The following is a 24726-nucleotide window of genomic DNA, read 5'->3' on the forward strand; positions in this document are numbered from 1 at the left end:
AAGCCTTTGGGACTTGGCTGGAACATGCCACAGATGTGAGACAGGGGTGATTTGGGACTGATGCTAAGAAATGAAGTGACATATGTGGAGCCTCTGGAAAGTTGGTCTTCACAATGTACATACACAGAAGATGCTATTCCTGAGGTCACAGTATATCAAAATGTCAAATATTTAGAGTTGGAAGGGACTTGAAGGGTTATCAAATCCAATCCACTCATTTTATACTAAGATAATTGAGGAAAGTCAAGTCAACAAAAATTAATTCAGCACTTACCATGTACAGACACTGTGCTAATCACAAGCAATACAAATACAAGTCAAAAAAAAAAAAAAGACAGCCTTCGCTCTCAAGAAGCTTATATTCTAGTAGGGGATACATAATGATAATGACACATACAAGAGGTATAAAGTCAGGGCTAAGGGGAGGTACCTAAATATGGTAAGAAAGTCTGAAGAGTCAGAAGCAAAACTAGGAAAGGAACAAAGGATGACTGGCCTGGGCCCTCAAAATGGATGTTCTGGGAGGGACTCATTATGAGAGAAGGGGCCTTGGGATGGAAGGATCACAGGGTGAGAAGACCACAGGGTTGAGAGAACTTCCAGGATCAGAAGGAAGCCAAGACATTGTTGTAGTCTAAAGGGTCAGCAGCAGAGCTGTGAGAGTCACAGAGAAATGAAGTGATTTGCCCAGAATCATACACCTTGTAAGTGTTACAGGTAGGATTCAAAGCCAGGTCTTCCTGACTCCAGCTTTAGTACTCCATCCATTACATTATCCTACCTTTCAAAGCAATTTCCAACCAAACGGATTTGAACCCTGGCCCTCACATTAAAAAGGGTTTGAATGTCTATGAATAGAGGGTGTTAATACAGTAGCATTGGGAGCCCTAAGGATACCTCTATGAAATTCCTGTCTCCCAGCAGAAGGGGAAGATAATAAAACTCCCTTGCCAAAAGTAAAGGAATAGCAATCTCAACAAAGCTCCTAGATCCTGTGTTAAAACCTTCTTGTGAATGAATTTGTGTTTCCTACTAAGAATCACTTGGGTGTGTATGTGGCTACTTCAGCATCCTGGATTTTTCTTTGCAGCCTGTTTTGATTAAATGTCTTTTAGGGATGATTTTGTGAGTCAAATTAGTTTGTTGTATAAGAAACACACTGGATGGGTGCTTAAATTGTAGATTTGGTTACCAAATAATGTGGTGGACCCTGGAAATCATGAAGGCTCCCAGTGTTGGGGGCAGGGCATGTTACATAAGTACCAAGTGAGTGGCATAAGCCTCCCTTATCTGTGGAAGGGCCTAATACTTATTAAATGCCCTCCAGTAAACAGAAGCCCTTCTCTTGCCTCTCAGCTCTCAAAAATGATTATATGGGTTGGGATTCTGTTTTACCTTTTTATGTTCTTTTTGTTTCTTCCTTGAAGCATGTAGAGTCATGGAATCACAGTTTTAGAGCTGAAAGGAAACTTAGATTTCATTTATTTCAACTCCTTCATTTTACAGATGAAGAAACTGAGGCCTGGAGTTGTCTACAATCACACAAGTCATAAGTAGCAGAGCCAGGATTTCAACCCATGTCCTCTGTTCAAAAAAAATTCAACACTTTCTACACTGTAGCACTGTGCCTCTTTCTACATTCTTTTAAGGAAAACTTTATTCTGAATAAACTGGAGAATATAGGTGAATTGCACCAACCCCTTTTTCCTTTCTCCTAGGGATAGAGACCAGCTTTTCCCTTATGGAGACATAAATACTATTGGATAATGGCAGAACAAGTGTCACATGTGCTCTGTTGCTCGCTCACCTAATACTTCTTGCTTTCTAGATTTTCCTGGTTGAGTTATATAATGGCAACTAATATATTCTCAGCAAGTTTTATGGAACTGACTTTGAAGGAAACCTGAGGTAGATGATTTAAAACTTCTGGCAAAACCCAAGGTTGAATCAGACATTTTAGATCTTTGGTGGAGACTTCTCCCAACTGATCTGGGATGGTTTCTGATGTTTGCAACAGCCCTCAATATATTAATGGATGTGACCTCTGTGGTATTAGCAGTGATTCAGATTCAACCTATATTTATCAACCCCCTAATATGTGCAATCTACTGTATTAGGTACAGGAGACAGAAAGTCAACAATGAAGGCAACCTTGCCATAATGGGCTTCTAACCTTCTGGAGGGTATAACATATAGACATACGAATAAATTCAAAGTACTTAAAGACATTAGAGATAAAGAATAACAACTGTAGAGGATCAAGGAAGGCGTCATGGAGGAAAATGTCATTTGATCTGAGTCCTGAAGGAAGATAGGTTTGAGAGGGGAAGGGTATGTTAACTCATTTGAAAAAAAAAAAGTGCTCAGGATGGAGATTTGGGACACTCAGAAAGTCTGGGAGAAGGAGATGAATGATCAGATCTCAAAGAAAATTAAAAAAAAAACAACACACTCAAGTTAAATGCACAATGGGAGTATCTGGGAAGAGAAGTGACAATGAAGCCAAAGAAAAAGAGAATTTCCAAGAGGGGCTGGTCAACAGTGTGTGGGGGGGGGTGGGGCTGGAGGCGGCACGCTAAGGTCAGAGATAGTGAAGCCTGAAAAAGGCATTGAATTTGGAAATTAAGTTTAGGAAATCATGCAGAAAGCAGGTTCAAAAGAATAGAGGAGTTGAAGGTTAGATTGTGATTCTGTAACAAAGGTGGAAATGGAGAAGATCTGCCAACATTTCAAAGCCTTTGAATATGACATTTGAATGCTAACACTAGGAGGATGAAATTGAGAAGAGCACCTGGACTTGAAGAATTCCAAGATGATGGAAACCCAATTTTTAAGGTATTTGGGGATCAGTTTTCAAGATGTCTCCAAGAGAGGAAGATATCAAATGACTGTAATAAATGACGGAGGACGTTATTGTTCCAAAGAGAATAAAAAGGGCATCAATAGTGAATTACCCATGTGCATAGTTTCTCATATCTGTACGATATTCAAGGGGAAGTATTTGTCACCAATTTATCTTCAAAAAATAAAAAAAGGAAAGATCACAAAAGAGTCTTAAATAATGCAACCACAGAGGTAACTTTGTTCAGTCACCACTTAGTTGTTAAAATCAAGTGAGGCATAAAATAAATAGAAAGAAAAATTATTTCCAATTATGTTCACCATTGTCATTGAAGATAACTTGCATGCTGTCTAAATGAAAAAGAGGATTCCTCGTAAATTGCAAGGTCTTCCGGATATGCCTGTTCATATATAATGGTGTGCTGTCTGCATTAAACCTACTTAGTGACATTGACTGATTACTCAAAAGAGATCACCTTAGCAATTCGTACAGGAACAACTACATGGATGACATAAATATTTATAGTTCAGACAATGAGAAGTCCATGAATTGGCACATCAATACAAATTACTGGTATAAGCACTGTACATAAATAGTCACATGAGTTCAAAATCAAATAAGAGGTATAATATGATCTGTGTTGCATTTAATGATCATAACTTGCACCTTACTGCATAGCCTGATCTTCTTAATTCAAACATTTTCTTAAAAGTATGAGTAATCACAAATCTTAGAACACCAAAATTTCTGAAGAATCAGAGGGATGGGTGACTCAAAGGGCAGTGGAGACATTCAGGCTGGGTTCAAGTAGGCTGCAGCATATCTCCAGATATATCAAAGGAGGAGAATTGTTTCTAAACCTAGTTTATCATATTCCCTGTAGTTGAGATCTTGTTGACATATTGAAGCAATGAGACGGGCTGCTCTATGAACTGACCCAATATCTGGCTATCAGAAAAAAGAAATGAGGTGCTTGTTGCTTGGATGTTTCTCTGAACTACTCCACTGGAATGCAAGGCCTGACCCCATGAACAACTTTTTACTAGATCTTTCATAGCCTCCTTTACCTCCTTGTTTCTCAGACTGTAGATCAGAGGGTTGAGCATGGGTATCACAATGCCATAAAACACAGAGGCCACTTTATCATTCTCTTGTGACTCGCTTGAAGAAGGCTGTAAAATACATGTAAGAGAGGGTCCCATAGAAAATGGTGACAGCAGTCATGTGGGAGGCACAAGTAGAGAAGGCTTTGTGCTTCCCTGCAACAGAGGGCATCCTCAAGATGGCAGCCAAGATGTAAACATAGGAGAAGAACACTACCAATAACGTGCTTAACAGGTTGAAGCCCACAAAAATGATTAACAGCATGACATTAAGATCAATATTAGAACAGGAAAGGGCCAGGATTGGGGGCGCATCACAAAAGAAGTGATTGATGGTGTTGGAATTGCAGAAGGACAGTGAAAAGAGAAAGCCCACTTGAATGATAGCATTCAGGGAACCCATAATGTAGGATCCAGTGACCAGCTGGATGCAGGCCCTCTGGGACATGACTATTGGATAACAGAGTGGGTTGCAGATGGCCACATAACAATCTACAGCCATGGAAGCCAAAAGGTATAATTCAATCGTGGCAAATGTGGCATAAACATATGTTTGTATCACACACCTTGAGAAAGAGATGGATTTATCTGTAACCCAAGAAATTCAGTAACATCTTGGGAGTGATAGCAGATGTGTAACAGAAGTCATCAAAAGCCAAGTTTTGGAGGAAAAAATACATGGGACTGTGAAGGTGGCCATCACATCTGATGAGCAGAATCACATGCCCACTAGATGTCACATAGATGAGCAGAAACACAAGGAAGAGGATGTACTGAACTTCTTGTAGAACTGCAAATCCAAGTAGAATTAACTCAGTCACTCTGGTGCCATTTCCTTGGATCATGGCTTTCATATCATCTGAATAAGAAGAAGAATACAGAGAGAAGGACCAAGAGATTTTAGTGACCTCAAAATTAGGAACGAAATAGTTGAATGCTGGGCCTAATTTTGTTAGAATGCGTTGTTTTCCCATCACCTTTATTTCTCAATTTTTCCCTCCCTACTACCTGACCCAAGGAATATTCCTGGTAACCCTAAAATTGAAAAATAAAAGAAAAGAGTTCAGCTAAACCAACCAGCAGACCAAGTGTGTCTGAGGATGCTCTGACTTTTTTTCTCACATGATGACTTACGTTTTCTAAGATTACCACACCTGAGGCACTTTAAGAATCATGGGTTTCCTAGTGACCTGTCACCTAGCTCTTAAAGACAGCTTGCCAACGAGCCCAGTTATGTTTGTTCTCAGCAACCACAGCATAAGTATCTAGACTCCCTGGCACTGCTCTGAAAGGGAAAGCTTTTGCTGGGCTGTGTAAGTCATAATACTAACAGATAACATTTATCTAGCACCCTAAAGTTGGAAAGACACTTTATATTTATTTATTTTAAAATGTAATCCTTACAATTGTCCTGGGACATTGGTGTTAGCATTATCCCCACTTTATAGAAGAGTAAATTAGGCAGTTTGAGGTTCAGTGATTTGCCCAAGGTCTTACTACAGATGTATGAAACAAGTTTTGAACTCAAGACTGCCTGACTCCAGGTTCAGCACCCTATTCAGTGTATCGCCTAGCTGCCTCCTTCTCATTTGATATTAAAAAACCCTCAGAATTCTAAAACACACCATTCATATTGGTAGTGCTGGTCATCCTGGAGGTGCTCTGGTGACATTTTTTCATTGCCTGGAGTAGGAAAAGATGAGTATGGAGGGATATTTAGATCCAGTGAATCACTGGTTGTTAGAGCTAGAAAATGAGCCCAGGGCTCAGAGTTAGAAGGGTGCTCAGTACAGGAAATGTTAGCTCTGAGTGAAGGGGCCTGGAACCCCTAACCTAGAATGATGTGAGACCTGTAGGAACTTCAGAATGTCAGCACTGAAAGGTGTGTTAGAGATCATCTGGCCAAGTCTCTTTACGTTCTCAACATGTTTATGTTTCTCTGTGAGAGAAAACAGGCCACAGGGAGCTTCCATGATTTGTCTGAGGACACTCTAAACTATCCCCCAACTCGGAGCCATTGGCAGAACTGGACTAGAGGCCAGGCATCCTTACCTCCCTTTCAGGGCCTGCTGCTTTTTTTGTTTGTTTGTTTTTGCAGACTGGATCTGGCTATCTTTCTCAGGCTGGATGTACAGTGGCTGCTCATCTCCCAATGTCACTGGTAATTCCATTTCTGACTTGGGCTAGTCCACACCTCCTCCGGCAGTCTGGTGGCCCACTGCTCCTCATGGCTCCTTCTAGTGGTGCTAGCCTTGCTGGTGACACCCCATTGGCTCTCACCCCACTGTGGCTCAGAACTCCTGAGATCAAGAGATCCATCCGCCTCAGCCTCCCTGAGTAACAGTAATTTACAGGCAGGTGCCACAATCACCTCCTTCCTCCTTATACCCATGCCCCACCTGTGCCCACATCTTCCCCATGCTCTTTTTCCTCCCAGTGACTGCACATATCTCTCTGCCCCCACTTCGTAAGTCATGTACATACACATATAACTGAGCTATGTTTCTAAAGTGTTTACCCATAGAAATCACTGGGTTTTTGTGTCCTAGCTGATGTCCCACTATCACCTCATCCCTACTGTCTCACCATTGGGCCACCCCTGTCCTGGCCACCAGGGTCAGAATGTCACCCTGATACAACTATACTTTGCTTCATTGCTATCCAATACCATAATTATTTTTTTTTCTCCAGGTGAAAGATCAGAGAGGTTAGTTAGTGACTTATCACAGGTAAAGTTGAAATCTGTCTTGGTTCTGCCCCCACCAAACCTGTCCCTCCTGCCTCCTTACCTGCTCCTTTTGGTGGCATCTCGAGGCCCTCCGTTGCCCAGGCTCAAAACCCGAGTCATCTGACTCTTCCCCTTCCCTCATAATCACATCCAGTACGCTGCCAGGTCCTATCACTTCTTCCTATAAAAGGGCTCTTGCCGCTGTCCAGTGCTTTTTAGTCACACAGCCACCCTGAGAGTTCAGGCCTTCCTCACTCTGGGTCTGGGCTGATAAGTTGCCTCCTAAGGCTTCTCTCTCTTTACATTGTCTTCCTTATTCAACCATCCTTCACAAAGTTTCCAAAATACTCTGCCTCAGGCAAACAAGGGCCCTGTACTTCTCTGGAATAATCGATCGCTCCTTATTGTCACTGATAGTATTTCTAACACGGAAATTCTTTCATTGGGTATTTAAGGACTTGGCTCTAACCTCCTTCTGAGACTGATTTCTCATTATTATTCTTTTTATACTCTACATAACAGCCAGACTGGACTGGGAGCTCGCCTCCAAAGTAAGCCTGCCTTCTTCAGCCTCCATTCCTATGAACAAGCTTCTTCTCTCTCAAATGCCCTACCTCCTTAACTCATCTTTCAGCCGCTTTAGTGTTCTTTTAAGACCTACATCAGGCAATCCACATCCTCTAGGAACCTCTCTCTGAAACCGCCAGTTGAAAGCAATTTCCTCCTCAACTTTTACCATGGTTTTCTCTCTCTTGCTCAGTCTCTCTGTCTCTCTCCCCTTTCCTTCCTTCCTCCCTCTCTTTGTCTCTTTGACTCCTATCACTCACTACTTCTACATAGTATTCTCTGTAAATGGCATATCTTGTCTCCTCCCCCATTAGAGTAGAAGACAGCTATCTGGAGTACCAGGACAATGTGCTTTCTATCTTTGCATCTCAAGCCCTGAGGACCAGGCCTTGCATCTACTAGTACACAGAAGTGTCAATTAAGAGCAGGAAGGACTTGAGAAGCAATTGAGGACAGCCTTCTCATGTGGTTCTATAAATAGTTAGTAACAAGAATCAGATTGTATTAATTTCCCGTAGACAAAAAGGTGGTATAGTGGATTGAGTAATGGATTTGGTGTCAGTAACAGCTGAACTCAAATCCTGCCTCAGACACTAGCTGTGCAAATCTGGGCAAATCATTTAAACTCCTCTCAGCCTCAGTTTCCTCATTGTAAAATGGGGAGAATGATGGTAATATATGTGAAGTGCTTTAAAGACCATAAGGCACTATAGGAATCCTAGATCTTTCCTACCCAGCAATGAAAGGGATGAGGTTAGTGATCTCTAAGGTCACTGGAGTTCTAAACCTTAAGAACTCTGTTCACCGATGGTGATCTCTCCCTTCTCCTGATGATCAGTCAGTAACCCCAGAAGGTCAGATGCTGCATGTGAGAGATTCCTGCCCAGCCTCAGAACCAGCCCCTCTGTCTCTCTAACCCTTATCCTCCAGGTTCTGCTTTCTCTCCACCACACTTTGCCAAGCACACCCAGTTCATTGGGAATCATGGAAGATTGGCTTCAGGGGAAGTAATCTCACTGTAAGTTCTCCTGCTCCCAGCACGTCTAGGCTCTCTCCAGTGTTAAGGTGACATCACTTCAAGGGTTCCAAATGGAGCACTCATAAGCCAGCCAAACAGCACAGGAACCTGTTCTCCTGGGTATTTCTGGGCCCAGAGGATGAGGAAAGATCACGAGGAGTGATCATTATCTACTCTTCTTCTGACTTCCCAGGAGTGCTGTTGTTTTCCAGTCACTCTGGAATTTTGTAGTAATAATTATAAACTGTTATGTTTTTCCAATATCATTAAGCTCATTTCTTACAGCACAGTAGTATATTCTATCACAATCATATACCACAACTTGTTCAACCATTCTTCAATTCATAGGCATGCCTATAATTCCCAGTTCTTTGTTACCACAAAGACAGCTGCTACAAACATTTTAGAACATACAGGTTATTTTCCTTTTTCTTTAATAATCTTTGGAAATAAACCTAGTAGTGGTATTGCTGAGTCAAAGGTGATAATTGAGATGATTATTGTATCGATGAGGGCTAATGAGCTCAACCAAATGAGATAGTATGGAGGAGAATAGAATATAGTTAGAGGTCTTTGTAATTGCAGCATAGAAAGCCATCAAGTTCCAACAGTCTTAGTAGCATAGGTGTGTTCATGTATAAGGGCAAAATTACACTAAATTAGAACTAAGTCAACGTCTAATAAAGCCTTTCTCATCTTCTCAAGAGACCATGGCATTTGCTTTGATGAGGGAAAGGCACACTACTCTACAACGGTCCCAGTTCTTGAGCCAATTCCCTGCAGGGAATGACTTGCTATATACTGTTTTCACTGTGTTGAAGAGACAGAATATTCAATAAGAGGCCTAGGACAAGCACTTTCCAGGACACAAGACAGCATTGCAGTATGGTTGCTTAATTCAATGTGCCTGATTGATTTTGCAATTCAGTTTCCATTATAATTTTTTTACTAAATAATGAGTTTATGTATCAAACTGGCCTAGTATATGAGAAGATTCATTGGACAGGGGATTCAGCTGGAGGTATGAATACCTGCTGACCCAAAATAGCAACTCAAACCTGGGAAGTGGAGAAAGGTTCCAGTGTCATAGGGGGCTGGAGAGAACCTATACTAATTTAAGTGCTAAATAACAGGCCTGAGCTCTGAGATCCATTGAGTTCTTCCCTTCTGCATAGCTATGGAGAGGTCTTCCAACTTTATAAAACCTTACCTGGACCTGAACCCTCCCTTATGTCATTTGTATAAATTTGTCCTCCTTTTTAGAGCCAAATTCCTCAGGCTAAAATAAATAAATAAACAAAAAATAATAAAAAACCTGTGCTTATTGTTGCCCCCTAGAGAAAGGCCTATAGTGTATTTGATGGTTCTTCTGTGGAGGATTTTTGGAAAGACATGGGGGAAAATGTCTCAAATGTACATGTATTTTGATTTTTTCCTGCCCTGCCATACCCTTATTTCTCATTTCCACATCAAATCTATTGCCAGGCCCTTTTCACTCGACCTTGACATTTGTCACAATTGTTCCCTTCTCTGCTCACATGGCCAACTTCCTGGTTCAAGCTCTCATCACTTCTCACCTAGACTAATGTCACAGCCTACTAAATGCGCCCCCTATGTCCAGTCTCTTTCCTTTCCAATGCACCCTCCATTTAGCTGTCAATATAATCTTCTCCAATGCTCACACTTCATCTCCCTATTCCATATATTTTGCACAAGTCATTCTCTATTGCTGGTATTCACCCCTATAGTTCTTTCTGTGCACATCCTAACTTACTTCAAATCTCAACTCAGATGTCATCTGCTCAAGCACAACTTCCCTACTGCACAGCAGATGATAAAGCTCTCTGTGTTCTCAGCTTACATTGTTTTCACTTCTCAGTGAAAACTCCCTCCCCGGTAGAATACACATTCCTAGAAGGCAGGTGCGTGTCATGTTTGTCCTTCTGCCCCCAGTGCCAAGCCCGTGGTAGGCAACTGGAAAATTGGAGGAATTTCGCAGAATGAAGTGATCATGGATCCACTGAAGTATGGAAGAGATGGCAGTCTAAGAAAGAAAAATTGAGCAGTTGTGCAAGTATTAAGATGAAATCCCTAAAGGTCTCTTCTTTAATCCTTGGTTGAAATAGAATTTATCAGTCTTGCATATAATTTTCTCTGGTTTTCTCCAAAACCAGGACCAGATAATTTTTCAAGAAAGAATAAACTCTTATTTTATGCTGGAACCCCACACAGAGAACAGGTAGTTAATGTATTTCAGAAATTAGACAAGAGATTTACCAAAAAGGAAACAAAGGACTAAGGATCTCATTTGAAAGTAAGAAAAGAAAACAAGGGGAAATTTTCATCGACCAGCAGAAAACTTTCAATGTTTATGTTTCAGGACAACTATGGATCCCAAAGCATGAGTTGGAATCCATCTCAGCTGAGCAGCACCAAGGGAGCCCTTTTTCAGTCTGACATGGACAATTGAGAGGGCTTCTGTCTTCTTGAGCTGTGCCCTGAAAGGTAACGGTGATGATCTCGACCCTTGTCAAACCCAATAATGCATGCCCGCTAGAGGTTATTCATGTAGGGTTGTGTGATATTGATGGTAGGAAACTAGAGAGAACTGCCCAATGCTATTAGGTCCAGACAGAAACAAATAAACACTTTTTAAAAAACTACTTAAATCTATAGAAGCATATGTTTTTATTAATAATGTCAGTAGAATATGGGAGATTCAGAAAAGAGAACTGGATTTGGAAAATGAATGGCTGATTAGGAAGATGGTGTTGTGGGTAAGATAAGAATTCCTAGACCATGGCTTGAAATATAAAAGTGATGATTTTCTGAACAGTAATGAAGCTGTTAAATACATGCAGATCATACACACACACACACACACACAAACGTACACACAGACATATATGTGCATATATATGTATATATATACATACATATATGCATTCTAAGATTTTTATTAGATTTTAAAGACTACAGGTGAGTGTATATATACATATATATGTATAAGCATATGTGTGTATGTATATATACACATACATACTTAAATACATAGGTAGATAGATATAAATGCATCTATATGTGTGTGCCTTCATCTGGATTCTTTAAAATTAATAAAAATATTTGAATATATTCAGGTTCAGTAAGTCAGTCAGCCATGAAGCACCTACCATGTGCTAGGTTGTAGAGATAACATGAAAGTTAAAAAACCCGGCTCTAAAGGAAGTTCATATTCTAATGGGGGAGAGAGGATTTGAACCCTTATAATACATCCTCAGGTCCTAAAACCAGCAGATGTGATTGACAAGCTGCTATCAGTGATCTTCATCATTTAAAGGGCCTAACTGGTATGGTCCCTGTCACAGTGCCCTTCCATGGGCCTCGGGATGCCCTCATATGGGTCTGCCAGTATCTTGATATGGGACTGGGACATCCTTGTGCTTTTATATGGAGCCTCCCCCCTGGAAGCTGGAGTTCTCAGGCTCCTGGTCCAACCTCATCACCAATGTCCGTAGACCTCTTGTTTGTCTGTCTACACCAAACTTGGCTGATCAAATGACTAACTTTGACTTATCCTGGATTTCCCCATCAGAATTTCCTAGAGCTGTTTGGAAGAGATCTGCAAAGGGGAACTCAGCTAAACTGCTTCCTAAAAGCAACACCACCTTGCCTCTTCCTCCTGTGCCACAATTTGTTTAGACAGCTTACAACTGAAGCCATCTACTCGGCTTCCAGTATTTTACTTCCACAAAAGAGCTACTATATTTATTTGGGTGAATAAGGAAACTTTTTTGTTTAAATCAGGGATCTCCTTGAGATATGTGAACAGCCATGGAATCTTTGAGGTCAAAGGGTTTTTAGCCATTTTATCTGGATACTTCCAAATCATTTTCAACAATGGGATATACCAATTCACTGCTCCAACAAGATTGGAAAACAGTGTCTGTTTTTTTTTTTCACACTTTCTTCAACAAGGACTATTCCCCTCTTTTATGAACTTGGCCAGTTTTCTGGCAGTGAGGTGAAACTTAAGGGGTTTTTTTTATTTGCATTTTTAGGGGTAAAGTCTTAAAGGGATTAACAAACTTCTTCCCATTTGAGACTACATTCTCTCCTCTTTATAATATTCCCTGAGACCTGGCTCCCACAATATCCCTTTCCCACCATGTCAGCAAATCCAGACTCAGGCACTTGCTAGCTACATAACCTTGTTCAAATAATTAAAATCTCTGTCTGCCTCAGTTTCCACATCTTTAAAATGGGAATAATAATAATAAAGCCTACTTTCCAAGGTGTTGTGAGGATCAAATGAGGCAATGTTTGTAAAGCCCTTTGCTCCCTGGTCCAGCCCTACGTAGCTCAGGTCCCTAACTGCTGCCCCAATCCTTCATTATGACCAATCAATCCACAAGCACCCATTAAGTGTTTCTTATGTGCCAAAAGCCAATTAATTAATAAGCATTTATTAAGTGCCTACTGTGTGTCATATACCATGCTCCATATTGGGCATAAAAATATAGAAAATCAATCTCTGCTCATGCAAAGCTTTCAACCTAATGAAGGAGACAACAAGGATATATATAAATAAATATAGAACAAATATAAAGTACCATGAGGTTTCGCTGGATCTCTGGCCACAGGAGCTGGTGGCCTAAGTTTTCTGTCCCTTCATCATGGGGAGATTATCTGGAGTTTCTCAGTCTAAGAAGCTTTGGGTCCCAAAGCCCAAGGACTCCCCTTAAAGTTCCCCCACATAGGTCTGATTTCTGATGGAGGAAGGCAATGAGAATGAGCTGGTCACTAACTCTTATGATGGGACCACAGTCAGTGGCTTTTACTTGAGGGCACTCCATATGGGTACAACCAACCCTGGTATTTTGTGGGCACAAGCTTCACTAACCAAAATACAAGAAGAGATCTTGGAACTTGGTGGGAAACCATTTGAGAGCCCACTTGCCTCTAATGCATTTTGGTGAAGAAATAAATATATATATTCATTAGAGTATAATTTGTTTCAAAGTTAGAAGTTATTCTATAGGACTGGAGAGTTCTGAAAAGAGGATTTTTTCTCAGTTAGATGGAACCTCTACCATGGCATTATTAGCATGCTCAACGTACTTAGCAAAGCTCCTTAGTGACTCAGCATGATGAGTAGATGAAAGCAGCTTTAGAATCCATTTGCTTAAACTTAAAATTCTCTAGCATCAGCGATATGGAGTCATATGGAGGCCCCTCAGCATAAGACAAACAAATAAAAAACCTTACTGCAATGAAAGAGTTCCAGGCTTTGAGTCTGAAGACCTGGTTTTGAATCTTGATACTGCCCCTCCCTACCTATGTAACACTGGAAAGGTCATTTAAACTCTGGGCCTCCGTTTTCTCATCTGTATAATAAGAGTGTTAGAATAGATGGGCTCTGAGGTCTTTTCTAACCCAGGATCTTCTCTATGATATGCAGACCTCTGACCACTGCCCAGTTGTCTAAAGCAAGTCCATTCAACAAACATTTCTTGAACACTCATGGCACTAGAGCTTGTGTTTCTACTGATCAAGGTGTATCTGCAGAAACTTCTTGCTCATTCTTAACTCCTGAAATTTCCTGGATCTCCTGTGAGAGTCAGACATCTTACCCAGGCTGGTGGACATTGACCTGAAAAGGCCATTAGGAAAGGACATTATGTAACTTATGTAACATTGCAGTAAAGAGCTTGTTTTAAGCCTAGCACCAGTGTCAAATTCGCATGGATTCCTCCTCTGCTGCCATAGGGATTTTCTATTAAATGAAAAATGATGAATACCAATCTAAACACTTTGAGCCCCCTTTAGGAAAAGTCCTAAAAATTAGGCAGAAGTTTGATATTCATCTCTCTCCTTTTTCAGGATGAGGCAAAATTCATGTTCCTGAAAATGTTTGGGAAAATAAACAGCAGAGTATAATACATTATCTCTTAATAGACAGACCTTGGGAGGGGAAACTGAGGAAAGAGCAGAGCTTTTTTTGGAGCTTCCTCTGTTCTTAAGGAGATGGATGACTCTGGAGGAGATGGACCAACGCTTCTGCTCCAAGTTGCCTCTAGAGCTGATGGCCTTCCTCAGGCCCTCCCTTTTCTAGCACATCTCAGTCCTACCTTCACTTTGTCCTTTTTCCAGATGCCCTCTTTCTTTCTCAGCTCTTCATGGCTGACTTCTTCACCTCCATTATCAGAATCTCAAAAGCTCTCTCCTCAGCTCTGAACTAGCTACTCCTTTTGGACAAGATCCATGGGGAGTGACCAAGTCTCATAGCCAATCAGAAGGGGCTTCCCACTGACCCCATTGAAATGTCTTTGATTAACTCAAGGAGCTATCCAAATCTTTTTATAACCTAGTGAACAATCAAAATGTATCACTTTGTAAATATATCAAGGCTTAGCATCTTTTCACTTACTTTAAACTGAATGGAAGGTGGTGATGATAATTTAATTACTCATGGAACCCTCACTATTTATGTCTTTGGGTGCATCATGCACTCCCTACATACTATGATTGGACACTCTGACACTAGTCTGGCCTCATACAGTCTTCCATTTTCTTTTGACACAAGGAATTTCATTGCTTTGGATAAGTCACTTCCTCTCTTTGGAACTAAGCTCTATCCCTATAAAATGAGGTCATCACTAAGATCTCTGCCAGACTTAACATTCTATGAAATCATGGAAAAATTTTACTTCAGTTTCCTTACCTATAAAGTAGAGAAAATGATATTGTGCTGCCTATCTAACAGGGTTATTTTGAATATCTAAATAGATCACGTGAGAGGTTTTAGGCCATAGTGCATAGTGAGGATGATCTGCATCCAAGTCTTGTCTTTGACACATGCCAACTGAGTGACCATGGGCAAGTCACTAACCCCCAAGTGCTCGCTAGAAATTCTCAGTCATAATCTTAGTGTCAGCCATGTCACAAGTTGGCCTTCTGTACCAGGGGAGGTCACTGGAGGCATTTTCTCCTGTGGGAGTTTTCTACACTGACCAACTTTGTGTTTTGAGTCTCTCACCTCTACTAAAATGTGGAAGCATTGTGGCAGCTAGGTGGTGGAGTGGATAGAGCACCGGCTCTGGATCCAGGAGAAACTGAGTTCAAATCTGGCCTCAGACACGTAATACTTAGTAGCTGGGTGCCTCTGGGCAAGTCACTTAACCCTAATTGCCAAAAAGAAAAAAAAAGAGTGAGAAAGATAATCAGGGAGCCACATTTTGCTAAAAGAAACCATAAACAATAAGGTAATATTAAAAAACTTTTATAGCAAGATTCTGTAATAAATGCCTCATTTCTCAAATATATAAGGAATGGAGTCAAATCTATACAAACAGGAGTCATTCCCCAGTTGATAAATTGTCAAGGGATATGAATAATTTCCTTTTTTTTCTTTTTTCAGACAGTTTTCAAAAGAAGGAATCAAAGCTATCTATAGTTATATAAAAATGCTCTAAATGATTATACATACATAAACAATTTGTGGCTATTAAATGCTTACACTAATAGCACTAAAAAACTGTTGGTGAAGTTGTGAACTGGTCCAGTCATTTTGAAGAACAATGTGAAACTTCCCAAAGGCACTATCAAACTGCACATACTCTCCGATCCAACAATGCCACTACTAGGTCTGTAGCCCCAAAGAGAATAATGAAAAAGGAAAAGGATCTATATGTAAAAATATGTTTATAACAGCTTTTTGTGGTGGCAAAGAATTAGAAATTGAGGGAATGCTCATCAGTTGGAGAAGGGCCAAACAAGTTGTGGCATATGATTGTGGTAGCATATTATTGTGACATAAGAAATGATGAGGGGTGGTTTCAGAAAAAAAAAACATAGCAAGACCTCCATGAACTGATTACAAGTGAAGTATGAAGAACCAGGAGATCACAGTGCATAGTAACACTGATGTTGTAATTATGATCAACCATGAAAGACTTGGCTACTCTGATCAATGCCATGATCCAAGATGATTCCAAAAATGATGAAAAAAGGCTACCCTCCTCCAGGGAGAAAAATGATGAACTCTGACCACAAATTGAAGCATAATTTTCTTACTTTGTTCTTTTTGCTTTATTGCATTGTTACTAATATGGAAATATGTCTTGTATAATTCCACATGTATAATTGCTATCATTTCCCTTGCCTTCTCAGTGAGTGTGGGAGAAGTGGGGAGAAATTTGGAATTCAATGTAAAAAAAAAGTTAAACACAAATAAATAATTCTTTAAAATAAGTATACTATATGCCAATAAAAGAAAAAAGAAAGAAATTCTAATACACTGGAGCAAAACACCAGTTTTTTCACACTAGTGATTTCTCTAGTCAAAGCAAAGTCTTCCAAAAAAAGCACAAAACATAGGAAGGAAGGAGCATACGTCAATGCTGTGCTATGGGGAAGAATTAAGATCACTAGTCTTAGAGTCAGAAGACCTAGACTGAAGTCTTGGCCCTAGCACCTGCTGTCTAGAGAATATCACAGCAGCGCTCTCAGTCTTTGTTTCCCCATCAATAAAATGTGGATAATATGACTTACACTGCCTTCTTCATGGTGCTGTTGTGAAGAAAGTTCTTTTCACCATTTTTCTTCCATGATGCAGATGATGCAGTGGAGAGAGGGCTGGACTTGGCACTAAGAAGGCCTGAGTTCAAACATGTATTTTCTGTGTGACCTTAGGCCAGTCATTTTCCCTCTTTCAGCCTCAGTTTCTTCCTCCGTAAAATTGGGATTATAATAACATCTACCTTATATGGCTCAAATGAGAAAAGATGAAAATTACCTCACAAACTGGAGTGCTAGGGAAACACTAACTTTTATTTATCTATTTATTTATTTATTCATTCATTCATTCGTTTGTTTGTTTATTTAGAATGCTGTAGCAATGTGAGATTGTGCTAAGCTTGCCTTAGAATTCCAAAGCTTCTAGCTGGGGAGCTTGATATAGTGGATGGAAGGCATTACTTAGGGTCAAGAAGGCCTAAGTTGAAGTAACTCCTAAGAACTCGGTCATTATCAGTGCATTATTAGACAGGAGTCTACATAGACAGAGGGCATAAGTGTGAGTCAATCATGTTGGTAAAAAATGGAGTGAGAAAGAGGGAAGTACAGGGAGATGGTGGAAGGAGGAGGTAGAATGGGGAAATTTTTCTCACAGAAAAGAAGTTTCTGCTTCTGAAACAAGCTAGCAATATAAGCACAGGGAAATCACTTAACCTGCTCTGTGCCTTCAGGCATCCCTTCAGTCAGATAAGTATTTCTTAAGCGCCCACACGTGCCAACCTGTACTCATCCTAGAGGCAAATCAGAAGGCACTACAGCTTCCTGTGCAAAATGTGACAGAGTAAAACCTGGGCTTCAGGAATCCCATCTTGGCAACTCTATGGAGTGAATAAGCTCTCCCTGCTGCCTAGCAGATTCTACTTTAGACAACTGGCACTCATCTCCAAAGGAAGCACTAATTTAATGACCTTCATGTGGAACAAACTGGTGCAGGGAAAAGCTGTCACTGGCTCAAGTTCCTAGGGAATTTATAATGAAGCATGAAGAATATAATGAAGCTATGGCATTTGCAAAAATCTACACAGGTACAATGAATGTGTATTTCACAGCAAAAGAGGGAATCTTGTCTCTGCTGTAAAAATCAAAAGATCAAATAGTACTGGGAAGGAAGGAAGGAAGGAAGGAAGGAAGGAAGGAAGGAAGGAAGGAAGGAAGGAAGGAAGGAAGGAAGGAAGGAAGGAAGGAAGGAAGGAAGGAAGGAAGGAAGGAAGGAAGGAAGGAAGGAAAAAAGATAGGGAGGGAGAGACTGAAGGAAGGAGTCCCACCATGAAGGAAGAACATTGTGGTAGATTTCATTTTTTCAGTGGTGATTGTGTGTGCATCTTTAAACTGCTAAACTCTGCTCCTTCAAACATGTGAAATACCTTGATTTCAGGTTTCAGCACCAGAAAACTCTGGCTGAATATAACTACTCGAAGTACAAGGATGTGACATAGTAGAGAAAATTTCAGACTTGTGTGTGTATGTTTGTGTGTGTGTCATATGTGTGTGACAATTTCAATGTAATTCCCTTCATAATTCTATATATTTTGTTATAGGCACATGAAAAACATTATTCTGAAAAATCCACAAATTTCTCTATAGGACAGGATAGCTGATGCAAAGCTTTGCAGAACTGGACATGAGGACAAGATCTTGTCAGGCGCAACTATTTTCTGGGATCAAATCTGAGTTGGACACTTCCCAGCAGGATGAATTTGGGCAAGCCTCAGTTTCCTCATTTGTAAAAGTACAAAATAACGTGAAATCCCTTCCTGTATCACCTCAGGGCAGATGTATGAAAGCAGAATCTAGTCTGAATGTATTGCATGTTTACTGGATATCCATCTACTGCTGTAATAAAGGGAATGCTTTCTCTTTAGGCAGGAAAGTAGATATACTGTATGTGACTAACTGAATAAAACCATTTTGTTTCCCCCAAAAAAGTGAAGCAGTAAAGTGGATTTTAAAGTAGTGATTCCTTTCCCTGCCTGCAACCCATGCCTGGAATTTTCTCCCTCCTCACCTCCATCTCCTGGATTCCTTGGCACCTTTGAATCTCAGCTAAAACCCTCCCTTCTACAAGAAGCCTTTCTTCATCCCCTTAAATGCTAAGAATTTCCCTTTGAAATTATGTCCAATTTACATATATAATACATATACCTATATGTATAGTTTGTATATAGATGTTTGCATGGTGCCTCCCTGTAAACTCCTTCAAAGCAAGGGCTGTTCCTGCCTTTCTTTGTCTCCTTTTTGCTTAATAGGGCCTGGCACGTAGTAGGCACTTAAGTGCTCGTTCACTTGCCTTCTTGTTATCATACATTTCAAGGATACGGACATTTTGCTGTTTCTATTGCCTTCAGAATGGATAGCTTCTTGGATGGGGAGAAAAAGAAGGATGCTGGTGGATTTCTGCTAATGTGGTTGATAGACTTTAGACAGTTCAAGTAAACATTTCCATTACCTGTATCTCAGGTACCTAGTACTTCAGAGGCATTTATCTTTGCAAACTTGGAGTCACGCTCAGTATTTTCTCTGCTTTGGTTGGCCCTACCACCATCACAGCTACAAAAAGCCATCTTCATTCTAAATAATTGAGCCCATTGAGAGAAGTGAAATAGACCAGCAATTGAACCACATGTAGTCCTTGGACAGGTTAATAGGCAAGCCAAGTTGTGGTCAGCAAGGAACACCATGAGTGGGCTTATCAGCTATAAGACAGCCACAGTATTACTGCCTGTGATCCCTACTCTTCATAATTGAAAGCCTTAGTTTGGTGAGGATGCCTTGTTAGGCCCAAATATTTTCTAATGAACACCTTGACTTTCTTAAAATGTGTAAAGAATGGAAAAATTAAAAATGTCTCAATTTACATATTCTTGATTTATTTTCCATTAAAAGGTAGTAAGTGGTGGTCGGAATGGGTTGCCCAGTCTTCTGCTTCTCAGAAGTGTCTTTTTCACCCCTCACCACTACCTCACCCTTCAGCCCTCACCCACTACCACCTCAGCACACAGAGGAGCCAATTTCATAATACAATTGTAAGACTTCTTTGGGGAAAGGAGGGAGCATTTTCTTCCCAAGAAGCTCACTTTTGTCCCCTTTATCTTGGGCAGATATTCTCCCTCAAGTGTTCATTTCCCTGGAAGTTATGCTATCAAGCAATAAACTACTCAGATGAGACTTACCATCTTCATAACTTAAACTGGTCTATAGGGATTCCATTTAATTTGAATATGCAATGTTTTCTTTCTTTAAACTGAGGGTATTATTTTTACTTAATAGTTGAACCTTTCTTAGAATGTTCAAATTCCTGTGCATCAAAGTCTCTTGGGGTCGCTCACTATTTCTAATACTCAATTCAGTCCACCGTAACAGCTCCCATTGCAAAAGAACTTTAAGGTTTAATAAATATATTTTCTTTATAACAACTTTGGGAAGTAGAGAGTTCTAAGTAGTATTCCCATTTTTGAGCTGAGGGGACGAATGCTCAGCCAGGTTAAGTGATAACCCAATTCTACAGGTTACACATCTAGGAAAATATTCTTTCCACTATCCTATACTTCTTTGCTCTGTAACAGAGTAATTACCACTATTTGTTGTTCCCCAGTTCCCTCATCTGGAATATAAGGAAGATAGACTAGATATTGTCTTAAGATGTTTCTACGTCTAAGTCTATGATACTATAATCCAATCCCAGCCTTGACATTGACATTTACTGTGGGGGCAGCTAGGTGGCACAGTGGATAGAGCACTGGCCCTGAAGTCAGGAGGACCTGAGTTCAAATCTGGCCTCAGACCAAATACTTGACATTTACAAGCTGTGTGACCCTGGGAAAGTAACTTAACCCCTATTGGCTAAAAAAGCAAAAAAAAAAAAAAAAGAGAGAGGGATTTACTGTGATGTTTGCCACATAGGATATTAAGGATATAGTCAGGAAGTGTCTCAACCCTTTATCTTGATCAGGTCACTCATAATTCTAAAAACAAAAAACTAATTAAAAGGCTCATGCTCCCCAAATTATCCATTTTTTTTCTGGGGGAAAAGAAAGCAGTCTTTTTTTGAATTGTTCTATCACTTTAGCTGTCAACTTCTAACCTTGATATATTCATTTTAGTTTTCTTCATTTTTAATCAGCATGAACATCACAAAAATTTGGGAGCTGAAAATTTTAGAAAAAAATTCATGATGGGCTGGCTGCCTTGGAGCAATGGTGCCATCCTGTGACAGAACTGGATATCAGAATTGTTTTACTCATCTACTCCAATGAAATATGTAAAATATGTAATGTTGCATAAATGAAGCAATTAATGGGTGAAGCATTTATTAAGCACTTACTGTATATAAGGTGTTAGGCTAAACACTGGGGATTCAGATAAGTGAGATAGCCCCTGCTCTCAAAGGGTTCCCATTCTAAGGGAAAAGACAACACATACAGAAGGGTTCAGCTGCGTGTCAGATGGAAAGGTCCCATAGTCCTAGGGTGTAGCAGCAAAGCAGATGGTACATTCTCTTATTTAATGCCATTTCTACTGGTATGTTATCTTGTACCTTTCTTTAATAAAATTAGTTCTTGTTTCTATAATTTGTTCTTTCACATACATATCCTTTGAGATTGTTTAGTCTTCAATTAAGTTGGAATCATTGTTAAGCCATTTATTAGTTATTTTATAATAAGAATGTTTACTATTTCTGCATTCTTTATTTGTTTATGAATTTTTGTGGCCAAGTACATAGCCATTTTGTAATAAATGCACCATGTTAAGCTCATTTAAATGTATATTCTTTCTGACTCTGATTTATCAAATATCAGAGATATTTGCTATTTAAATTTCATTTCCAGTTCTTAATTACTTTCTTTATTTCTTGGGGAGATTGGTAGAGATCTAAAATACTGAGTCTCAACAGTTATAATAATGCTGTCTATTTTTCCATCTGCTTGCATTAGCTTTCACTTTAAAAAATAATAATACTAATAATAACTAACGTTTATGTAACAGTTACTCTGTGCTGTTCATAAATAAATGTAGAAAGTACACTGTGCTAAGTGCTTTACAATTATTGCCTCATTTGATCCTGACAACAACCTGGGAAATAGGTGCTATCATTATCCCCATTTTGTAGTTGAGGAAACCGAGGCAAACAGCCATTACGTGAGTTGCCTAGAGTTGCACAGCTGGTAAGCGTCTAAGGTCAGATTTGAACTCAGTTGCAGAGCCAGTGTTCTTTCCATTGTGCCACCTAGCTGCCCCAGAAATCCAATTTTTAAGGTACTCAGGGATCAGTTTTCAAGATGTTTCCAAAAGAGAATGATATCAAATGAATGTAATAAATGACAGAGAACATTATTACTCCAGAAAGAAATAAAAAGGGCATCAATGACAAATTTCCCACATGCGTAGTTACTCATATCTGTAAGACATTCAAGGGGAAGTATGTGCCACCAACTTGTCTTCTATAAAAAGCAAAAGGTCATGAAAAATTCTTAGATAATGCAACCACAGAGGTAACTTTCAATCATCACTGAGTTCTTAAAATCAAGTGAGACATAAAATAGAGAGAGAAATGATTTCTAATGGTGTTCAACATTGTCGTTGAGGATATCTTGCATGCTGTCTAGATGAAAAAAAGGACTCCCTGTAAATTGTAAGTTTTCTGGACTTTCTTGTTTACATATAATGGTGTGCTAACTACATCACACCTAATTACTGAAATTGATTGATTACTCAAAAGAGATCACCTTAGCAATCCATACAGGAACAACTAGATGGAGGATATAAGTATTTATAGGTCAGGCAATGACATAAAGTTGTATTACAAGTCCCTGAATTAGAGCATTAACACAAATTACTGGCATAAGCAGTGTACATATACAGTGAAATGAGGTGAAAATTGAACGGGATGAATGACATGTTGTATTTAGTGATCACAAATCGCACTTTACTGCAAAGGCTTATCTTTTTTTTTTTTTTGTAAGGCAATCAGGGTTAAGTGACCTGCACAGGGTCACACAGCTAAAAAGTATTAAGCATCTGAGGTTGGATTTGAACTCACATCCTCCTGACTCCAAGGCTGGAGCTCTATTCACTATGCCACGTAGCTGCCCTAAGACTTATCTTCTTAATGCAAACATTCTCTTAAGAGTATGAGTCATCACAAATCTTAAAGCACCAAAATTTCAGAAGAATCAGAGGGATGGGTGCCTCAAAGGGCAGTGGAGACATCCATACTGAGTTCAAGTAGGCTGAGACATTTCCGGATATAACCAAGGAGGACATATGTTTCTAAACCTAGTTTGTCATGTCCACTGTAGTTGAGATCTTGTTGACGTATTGAAGCAATGAGATGGGCTGCCCTATGAACTGATCCACTATCTAACTGTTACAGAAAAGAAATGAGATGCTTCTTACTTGGGTGGTCCTCTGAACTACTCCTCTGGAATGCAAGGCCTGACCCATGAACAACTTTTTACTAGGACTTTCATGGCCTCCTTTACCTCCTTGTTTCTCAGACTGTAGATCAGGGGGTTGAGCATGGGTATCACAATGCCATAAAACACAGAGGCCACTTTATCATTCTCTTCTGACTTGCTGGAAGAAGGCTGTAAATACATGTAAGAGAGGGTCCCATAGAAAATGGTCACAGCAGTCGTGTGGGAGGCACAAGTAGAGAAGGCTTTGTGCCTCCCTGCAACAGAGGGCATCCTCAAGATGGCAGCCAAGATGTAAACATAGGAGAAGAACACTACCATCAATGTACTTACCAGGTTAAAGCCCACCGAAATGATTAACAACATGACATTAAGATCAATATTAGAACAGGAAAGGGCCAGGATTGGGGGCGCATCACAAAAGAAGTGATTGATGGTGTTGGAATTGCAGAAGGACAGTGAAAAGAGAAGTCCTGTGTGTGCATTCAGGGAACCCATAATGTAGGATCCAGTGACCAGCTGGATGCAGGCCCTCTGGGACATGACTATTGGATAACAGAGTGGGTTGCAGATGGCCACATAACGATCTACAGCCATGGAAGCCAAAAGGAATAATTCAATTGTGGCAAATGTGCCATAAACATATAATTGTATCACACACCCTGAAAATGAGATGGATTTATCTGAGACAAGGAAGTTTACTAACATCTTGGGAGTGATAGCAGATGTGTAACAGAGGTCAACAAAAGCCAAGTTTTGGAGGAAAAAATACATGGGAGTGTGAAGGCGGCCATCACATCTGATGAGCAGAATCATACCAACATTGCCTACTAGAGATGTCACATAGATGAGCAGAAACACAAGGAAGAGGATGTACTGCACTTCCTGTCGAACTGCAAATCCCAGTAGAATGAACTCAGTCACTCTGGTGCCATTTCCTTGGATCATGGCTTTCATATCATTGAAAAAGAATAACATAGAGAGAAGGACTGAGAGATTTTAGTGACATCACATTAGGAAAATAGACTTTAGTTTAAGGTTGGGGCATTTTCTAAAATTCCCACTAGTGAGCTACCCAACCCAAGGAGCCATTCCTTGTAACAAGCCTGAAAAAGAAAGAGAATTAAAGAGTTCAGCAAAACCAACCAACACACCGACAGTGTCTGAGGATGCTGTGACATTTTCTCCCACTCTGAGTTTGGTTTTCTAAGGTTACCCAACATGAGGCAGTTTAGGAGCCACGGGTTTCCTTGTGATTTTTAACCTGGCTCTTAAAGAAAATTTCACAAGGAGACCAGGCATGTTTGTTCTCAAAAATGATGGCATGGGAGGAATAAATATCTAGTTTCTCTGGTATGGCTCTGAAGGGGATAGCTCTTGCTGGGCTGTGTAAATCATAATACTAACAGATAACATTTATCTAGCACCCTAAAGTTGGCAAGACACTTTATATTTATTTATTTTAAAATGTAATCCTTACA

At 40.0% G+C, this 24726-nt stretch overlaps 1 protein-coding gene and 1 pseudogene across 1 annotated transcript; both read right to left on the reverse strand.

The window, feature by feature from the left end:
* Positions 1-3702: 3702 nt before the first annotated feature.
* Positions 3703-4790, reverse strand: LOC110199582 (olfactory receptor 5AK3-like; annotated as a pseudogene).
* An 18452-nt stretch (positions 4791-23242) lies between these two features.
* On the reverse strand, positions 23243-24193 carry LOC110199583 (olfactory receptor 5AK3-like). Its single transcript, XM_020974456.1, has one exon. It carries the CDS (start codon positions 24191-24193, stop codon positions 23243-23245), a length of 951 nt encoding a protein of 316 aa, XP_020830115.1.
* Positions 24194-24726: the final 533 nt, after the last annotated feature.

This window comes from Phascolarctos cinereus, unplaced genomic scaffold (genome assembly GCF_003287225.1).
Source record: "Phascolarctos cinereus isolate Bilbo 61053 unplaced genomic scaffold, phaCin_HiC Scaffold_9;HRSCAF=440, whole genome shotgun sequence".
NCBI lineage: Eukaryota > Metazoa > Chordata > Mammalia > Diprotodontia > Phascolarctidae > Phascolarctos > Phascolarctos cinereus.